Below are 8,359 nucleotides of genomic sequence, written 5' to 3'. Positions count from 1 at the left end.
TCCAGAAGATGGTGGAATTGAGATGAAAACTAGAAAGATATGAGACAGGAGACCCCTGAGGGCAGGGATCTACCTCAAGGAGAAAGCTTATGCAGACACCATGAAAACACAGAGCCTCTGTAACCCTGTGGTTCCCCTGAACTGTGCTGCCTGCAGAAGGGTGGGAGGAACTGTGTTTGAGAGCCAGCAGTTGCCACACCTTTTTTCTGTTCCCCTAATTTTCTCAGATTTCACAGTCAATACCCTGTGGAAAATTCGTGGCCCAATATATCTTTATGTCTCTCTGCCAGTTTTCTTAGTGTCTCATACTTCCCAACATCTGTACTCAGTTATTTCTTCTTTGTACCATCCGCCCCTCTCATGAGAAGTACGTTCTCTGGTAACAGTTGGAGATTATTTCTTTCTAGCTTGCAGTCCAAGAGCTTGAAAAAGAGGCAGTGAGTGCTCTTCTGACAAACTGTAGATTTCCTGGGCTTCAAGATGAGGGCAGCAGACTTACAGTCCATGGGCATGTCCCACAATGAATTTTGGGATACACAGCATGAACTTCAAGAACACCTGAGCTGGAATTCTCATAAAGAAACTGATCCTGTATGTGAGACGGGTAAGGCAGGATGTGCTAATTACTAATTCCTAGGAAATGTGATATGAACTTGTGCAGTCAGGATGTTGTGAGCGTTTCCTGTAACTCAGCACTGTAGATCCATAAATAGATGCTTCAGCAATGACAAGTCCCACTTCCCTCCAGGTATTACCAGTGGTGGGTGAAGTTGGGCATTGGCCCAAGGTGCAGAAATGTCCACACCGCTGTACTCGTAATAACGCCATGAACTTTTAAAAAATAGAGAAGGAATTGAGATCAGAAATGGGTTATCAGTGGCCCGAATATAAACACAATTGTGTGTCAGGAAAAAATAATAATAAAAAAATGATTTATTGGACGCAGGATTCCCTGAGTACTTCATTTTCAAATATGTTTAACTTTTGCCTAATTGAAAACCATTTACTTCATGAGAGGAAACTAAAAAGGGTTTGTCTTTCATTAACTCCCTTATGAAAACCAGGGAGCCTGTTTAGTTGTCAGTAGATACTAGGCTCTTGTTTGCAATGAGAAAGTCAGTTTAACACACCACACACCCTTGCCAAGGTGTCCTGTCTCTGATGAAAGAATTCATATCTTTTGTATTTTAGAAATGCGATCAGGCTGTTCACAGAAGTGAGAGAAATTTTCTCTGCCTTCTTTCCACCCACAGCTGTGCCAGTTCACCAGATCCTAGTGTTTCCTGTGCAGACAAACACCAAAGTGGCACCTGAGCTCGTCTTGCCTGATTCCCAGGTGAGCTGTGCAGCCCAGCCTTTGAGGGCTGCCTTCACCTGCTGCCCATGACCCACACTGTCCAGCTCACAGGTGTGTTAGCCTCAGGGTTCTCCCTGGGGAACTGGGCACCTATTAGATTGTTGATGATTCCTTACTTTTTTTTCCTTTTTGCTTTCTTGCTTTAAAACAAACATGTGCTGTTAATTCTTTGAGTGCCCAGATTCTACCATGGACCAGATGGTAGGGCTGCCTTTATAGTGGCAAATACTGAGGTGATGCCCATTCTCTTCTTTAGATCTCATTGACATTTGAAGAAGTGGCCATGTATTTTTCCCAGGAAGAATGGGCGTTCCTGGACCCCACTCAGAAGGCCCTCTACAATGATGTAATGCGGGAAAACTATGAGACTGTCATCTCTCTAGGTAAAGAATCTCCCTTTCCCATTGGGTAAAAGGTGAATGATCTATCATGTTCTCTGCTTCCTGGGAATGTCCTCCTGTGAGAGGCTGTGTTCTAGTAACTGGTTGTTTCTAAGCTAGATAATGTGGATAAGGGAGGGATATATCCAAATCACTGAGGAGCTTATTTCAAGTATATATGCTCATTCCTTTTGCTAAAATTATTGATCCCTTTGTCCTTCCAATATCTGCTCTTCTTTTCCATTTCCCATCCCCGTACAAGGTACAATCATTCACGCAATATGACAGACCTGAAAAATGCGGTCATCCTTTACTGTGGTTTTGTCATCACACCTCACTACTGACGCAGCACTGTCCTTTTAGCTCCACCGTCAGAATGTAGCCTGAGTGCACCCATGTTTCATCCTTTTATGACTTTAAAGTCCTAATCAGATCATGAAATTTCTCTGCTGTAAACTTTAAGATGTCTTTGCAAGCATTCAGAATATAACCCAAATTCCTTATTGAGGTGCCCAGGAGCCTACAGGATGTGGCTGTCATTCACCGCCCTGCCCTCATCCTTCCAGTGGTGTCCTGCTTAGTTATCTTTATCCATACCGATTTTGCCGTTGCTTGATTTCACCAAGCTAATCACTGCCTTTCCATTTCTTCTCCTGGCACACTGAACTCTGAGTTCTACATTTTTAAAGACCTAATTTTTGCCCAACTCCGAACGTATTATATCATATTAAAAAAGTAAGATTTGGGGCACCTGGGTAGCTCAGTCGGTTGCGCATCTGACTTTGGCTCAGGTCATGATCTCACGGTTCATAGGTTCGAGCCCCATATCAGGCTCTGTGCTGACAGCCCAGAGCCTGGAGCCTGCTTCAGATTTTGTGTCTCTCTCTTTCTCTGCCCCTCCTCTGATCATGCTCTCTCTCTTTCTCTCAAAAATAAATAAACATTTAAAAAAATTTAAAAATAAATTAATTAACAAGTGAGATTTCCTGTTACTGACTTCATGAATACTGAAGACAGCCTATTGGGGAACCAGTCTCAGGGAGTAGCATATGCTTGATTCTTGTTTACTATGAGAAGGTCACTACTAGGGGTCACTTAACTTTTGTAAACATGTCCCATCTGTACTAAAAGCAACAGAACCTTTTGTATTAAAGAACCTTTTTTTAAAGTTTATTTCTTTAAGAGAGACAGAGACACCATGGGTAGGGGCGGGGCAGGGAGAGAGAGAGAGAGAGAGAGAATATCCCAAGCAGGCTCTGTTCCATCAGTGCAGAGCCCAACACGGGGCTTGAACTCACTAAACTGTGAGATCATGACCTGAACTGAAACTGAGAGTTGGAGGCTTAACCGACTGAGCCACCCAGGTGCCCCAGAATCTTTTGTATTTCAGAAATGAGGTAAGGATGTTCGTGAGAGTGAGAAATTTTGTCTACCTTTTTTTTCTACCCATAGCTGTGCCTCTTCACCAGATTCTAGCCTTTTCTGAGAAGACAAACACCAAAGACTGGACAGTGGCACCCGAGCTCGTCTTGCCTGAGTCCCAGGTGAGCTGTGCAGCCCAGCCACTGAGGGCTGCCTTTCCCTGCTGCCCATGACCCACACTGCCCTGCAGGTGCTCACAGGCATGTTAGTCATGATGTTCTCCTTGGGGACCTGGGCACTCCCTAGGCTGTTGATGGTCCCTTGCCTTTTTCCTTTCTGCCTTATCAGTATACCACCCCCCCCAAAAAAAGTGCTATTAATTCCTTGAGTGCCCAGGGTCTACCATGAGCCAGATGGTAGGGTTACTTCTCTAGTGGCAAGTACTGAGCTGATGCCCATTCTCTTCTTTAGAACTTGTTGACATTTGAAGAAGTGGCCATGTATTTTTCCCAGGAAGAATGGGAGTTACTGGATCCTACTCAGGAGGCCCTCTACAATGATGTAATGCGGGAAAACTATGAAACTGTCATCTCTCTAGGTAAAGAATCTGCCTTTCCTATTGGGTAGCAGTTGGAGTAGTCTGTCATCTTCTCTGTTTACTGGGAATGTACTCCTGTGAGAGGCTGTGTTCTAGTAACTGGTTGTTTCTAAGCTAGATAATATGTGGACAAGGGAAAGATATATCCAGATCACCTGGGGAGCTGTTTCCAAGTGCAAATTCCTTACCTTATGTAGATTTCTTCATTTATTTTTCCTCCTTCTCCATATGTGTTCTCATATTTTTCTCAGTAAAGAGCATTCACCCAGTTCCTAGGAGGAAAGAACATAGTCATTTTTTATAGTGATCTTACCATTATACCCTATTTTAACGTTATCAGTGTCCTTTTGACTCCACAGTGTAGCTTGAGTACCACCATGTCTCATCCCCTGTGCTCTTAGCATCCTGGCTTAAGCCAGCAGCATGTCTAACCACACTGACCTCAATACTTCCTGACTGATGCCCCAGCTACCACTCTTCCCCTCCCTGCCCCTCCTCATGTTTTCCATGCAGCAGCCAGAGTCTTAACAACTGATCATATCACGACATTTCCCATTTCAACACCTTATGATTTCTCATTATGTTCAGAATAAAATCCAGATCTTACTGAAGTGCTTATTAGGATCCTGTAGGAACTGACCCTACCCACGTCCCTGCCCTCATCTCCTGCCACTTGTGGTTGTGCTCAGTCCTCTTGATCGTTACTGATCTTTCTGTTTCTTGGACTTGTCACACACATTTCTACCTTCCCCTTTCCTCTGCCTGGCACATTTTCTGCCACATATTAAATCTCTCTCTTTTACATTTCTGCTCCAATATCACTTTTTCAAAGAGGCTCTCCCTATGGCCTCATCTAAAATAGCTTCAGAAAAGCAGAATCTTAAATGCTGAGACTTATCCTGTTTTAGTTTTCTTTAAAACTTTTACACGTGCTGACAAATTTATTGCTGTTTAATTGTCTTGTTCTCCCACTCGAAGGTAAGCTCCATGAGGTCAAGGTCCTTTGACTTACTCACCATTATATCATTAGCCCAAGGCAAGTGCCTGGCACATTATAGCCAGTCAGTACACGTTGACTGAATAACTGAGTGATGAATGCTTCCCAGTTTAGCGGTGTATAATTAGAAAAGTTTCACTAAGGGATTCTGGTCTGTTTCTTCCACCTGGACAAGAACCAGTGAACTATAAGAGTAGGGAAAATCTTCCCTATTCTGGTGTGCGGTGCTCAAGAACTAAGTAAACAGTATTACCATGACAGGAATCCCTGGTGCATGTGATATGCATCCCACTGACCTTCACCTTGCTCTGCCAGACTTGGGCCAATCCTAAGGAATTAATAGGACTAATCTGTATTCCCTCCAGTGTCTCAGGTTTGGTTCTATCTTATTTAATACAGGGTAATCTTGGTGGCAGAAGAGGGGCATTGTGGATGGATTCCATGCCCTTTCGCCTTTCTGTGGATCCCACTTAGATATATTTCTCAGTGTTCACTTTGTGTATCCACCCATAGATAGAGAATCATGTTAACCTGATACTGGATATGAGAGTCTATCCATTGACCATTTGGTTAAAGCACTGTACACTGCCCTTTACTCTTCCAGAAGTAGTATGGAGTTGGTGGACTATTGTCAAGTTTGCCAGTCCTTGATCTCATTTTTTCCATTTCACAGCTTTATTTGTGCTCCCCAAACCTAGAGTGATCTCCTATCTAGAGCATGGGGAAGAGCCATGGGTTCAAGGGTCCACAGAGTTCAAGGACAGTCCTGGAGAACTGTGTACAGGTAAATATACCATGCGAAGAGAATAAATGCCTTGATTGCAACCTTTGCAGGGCTTAACGTTTAAAATTCTGTTTAAAATTCTGTTTATCTGCATTTTGTAAGTCAATAATCATTGGATTTTTCTCTCTGTTCCTATAGTTATTTTGCTCTGCCATACAGTGGGCTGACTGTTTTGTTTATTCTGACAGGAATAAAGCACAAAAGTGACACTGAAAACCATCACCCTATATGTCTTTCTGATTTAGAATTACAATCATCAGGAGACACAGTATCAAAAAAAGTGCAAGTGAAAGTTCCGCAGAAAACAACAGGCAAAGAAAACCATGGTGATACACGCAGGATGGGGAAGTGGCACCAAGAGTTTCCAGTGAATCAAACAAAAGAACTTTCAATCTGGGAAGAAGAGCTGGAGAGACTGATGGATCTTCACAAGAAAGCCCGTGCAGTAGAGAAGCCTTTTACATGCCAGGAGTGTAGGAAAAACTTCAGACTTACTTCTGATCTTACTAAACACAAAAAAATTCACACTGAAGTGAAGCCGTATAAATGTCAGCATTGTGGAAAGAGCTTTAGAGGGAAATCAGATCTTAATAAGCACATAACAATACACCAAGGAATAAAACCATACAAATGTTCCTGGTGTGGGAAAAGCTTCAGTCAAAATTCAAATCTCCGTACACACCAAAGAACTCACACTGGAGAGAAACCCTTTATGTGTTATGTATGTGGAAAGAAATTCAGTCAGAATTCCCACCTTACTAAACACCGGAGAACCCACATGTAGCATCAGCTTGAAAAACTAGCAGGCAGTCAAAACTTAGTACATACTGAAAACACCACTGCTGAATGGAAGCTTATGCAGTGTCCTTAGTCTGAAGAAATTCACCAAGTAGAGCTTAACTCTGATGTTAATGAAAAAATACAAAATTATGAAGCATGAGTAATTCTTCATCGATGGAAAATTTGGTGATATAAACATATTTCTGAGAAAGGAATCAAGGTGGACTCTGCAGGGGATACGTTAATTTTGTACTACTTAGATTTTTACATATAAATCTTCAGGGAATTCCTTGCAAGAAAGGTGTTCAAAGAACATTGTGAGTAAGGAATATACTATTTTGTGATTGTATCTGGCAGCAAATTCACATTCGATTAGAAAATACATCCATGAATTAATCAGTCTCCTGTGATCATCATGTTGTTGGTTTTGCATTGATTTTCCAGCCACTTTTTAAAATATATGATAGAAACATTTGTAGCATGGTCTTTCAAAAGAAAAAGCAATAACTAGCATGTTTAATTGCATACCATTGCCTTCAAGGTACTTGGCTTACCAATTTAAAGAGTCCCATGGGGCAAAAATGAGTTCTATTGTTGAATTTTCCAAGAACCAAATTGAATTTTCTTTTTCTTCCTTGTCATTCATTGGACAATTCCCAGAGATGGACATCATTTGAATTCCTTTTTTTTTTTTTTTTTTTTAGTTTATTTTGAGAATGTGAGAGACAGTGCAAGTGGGAGAGGGGCAGAGAGGGAAAGAGAAAATCCCAAGCAGGCCTTGCACCGTCAGCACAGAGCCCAGTGCAGGGCTTGAACTCAGTAACCGTGCATCATGACCTGAGCCAAAGTCAAGAGTCAGATGCTTAACCAACTGAGCCACCTGGGTGCCCCTGATTTCCTTAATGAACATTTTAGCAACTTTAGCTCTTAAGTCCTTTTAGCCCTGTTTTTACTGGGATCAAATGCTATTTACTTCACCAATAGAGAATCTGTCAGAAGGAATAGTGCACTAATTTATATTTCTCGTTGGTGTTGGTTGATAAAGGAAAACATCAGTAAGATCGTATGGAAATGGGTTAGAATTTTTTAGCCATGTTCTATATTACATGTAAAGAAGAGTTGTCTGCAGTAATGGGAACTTTTCCCTCTGATGATGTCAACCGTAAATATTAGCACTTTCCTGAGGCTTAAAGGGAAATTTGTGGGAGTTCAGGATCAACTCAGGTTTTTGTTTACTCTTAATTTGCCTTTTGTTTTCAAGAACAAAGAGAGGGTTATGTTTAGGAAGGAGTGTGTGCTACAGGCTGGAAGCAGTTCACTGGGTGTGGAAGAAAATTGGGTTCCCAAGAGGAAAGTTAGGGAACTGTTGAGTGGTGGGTAAGGTTGAATGAATCTGCATGCACATTGATTGTCTTACACTGTAAACTATTATCAAGCAGACAGGATCTCCCTGTCTCTTTTTTGTACACAGCATTTAACAGCAGCCTTAGGTGATCAGTGATAGATGACTGAAAATCTCTATAGGCTGTGGATCTTCTTAGAGCTCTTATCTACAGCAAAGACTCACATATATTCCTGTTACGAGCTTTTAGGTAGTGTCAGGAAAGGGGTTAAATGATCTCTTCCAAATGCCTTATAAGTGATGAAGTTAAGGCTTGTAAAGTTAAGATCTGAAGACAGGGACCTACCTGTTCAGGACCCTATAACTAGTGGCTCTGTTGGCTGTCACTTAGCTGCATCAGTCAGACCTGAGGGCAGGATTAGCAGGGTGGATGTGTATGTTATCCCTGCAGGGCCAGGCTGGATGACGTTTTGTGTTTGTTTCTAGCTTCTAAAACATTCCTGTGGCTTGTCTGGTTACTGAAACACTTAAGGCTCCATGTTTTCTGAAAGAAAACTGTATTTCGACTCAGGGTTATTGTAGGGGTTAGAGGGACTGGTGAAGGAAGAGCACCTCACAGCCTGGCCAGTAGTAAATGGTCACTGTGGTTTTTTTTCCCTTTTCCCTGCTCCCCAGTGATGTGCATTTAGAAAGCAGATGCGTTTATGGCTACTGGCAGCTTCTTTCAGGAGTTGAGCACTGCTGGTGGTGATAATGCTC

General features: G+C 42.1%; 1 protein-coding gene across 4 annotated transcripts in view; it reads left to right on the top strand.

The window, feature by feature from the left end:
- LOC144230315 (zinc finger protein 75A-like) overlaps positions 1-6,654 on the top strand; it is a 7,053-nt gene extending 399 nt beyond the window's left edge. The window contains exons 2-8 of one of the 4 annotated variants that reach the window (XM_077762579.1): positions 408-604; positions 1,254-1,336; positions 1,614-1,740; positions 3,190-3,281; positions 3,571-3,697; positions 5,368-5,478; positions 5,667-6,654. In XM_077762579.1, coding sequence (XP_077618705.1) covers positions 481-604; positions 1,254-1,336; positions 1,614-1,740; positions 3,190-3,281; positions 3,571-3,697; positions 5,368-5,478; positions 5,667-6,262 — 1,260 coding nt within the window. In that variant the 5' untranslated portion in view covers positions 408-480 and the 3' untranslated portion in view covers positions 6,263-6,654. Of the gene's footprint in view, positions 1-10; positions 605-1,191; positions 1,337-1,613; positions 1,741-3,189; positions 3,282-3,570; positions 3,698-5,367; positions 5,479-5,666 lie in introns of those variants that run through there. The other 3 variants (XM_077762580.1, XM_077762578.1, XM_077762581.1) reach the window with 3 other exon arrangements.
- Positions 6,655-8,359: the final 1,705 nt, after the last annotated feature.

This window comes from Crocuta crocuta, unplaced genomic scaffold, assembly GCF_008692635.1.
Source record: "Crocuta crocuta isolate KB4526 unplaced genomic scaffold, BGI_CrCroc_1.0 scaffold234, whole genome shotgun sequence".
NCBI classification, from domain to species: Eukaryota; Metazoa; Chordata; class Mammalia; order Carnivora; family Hyaenidae; genus Crocuta; species Crocuta crocuta.
The sequence above is the reverse complement of the archived record's forward strand: the minus strand, read 5'-3'. Positions and strand labels throughout refer to the sequence as shown.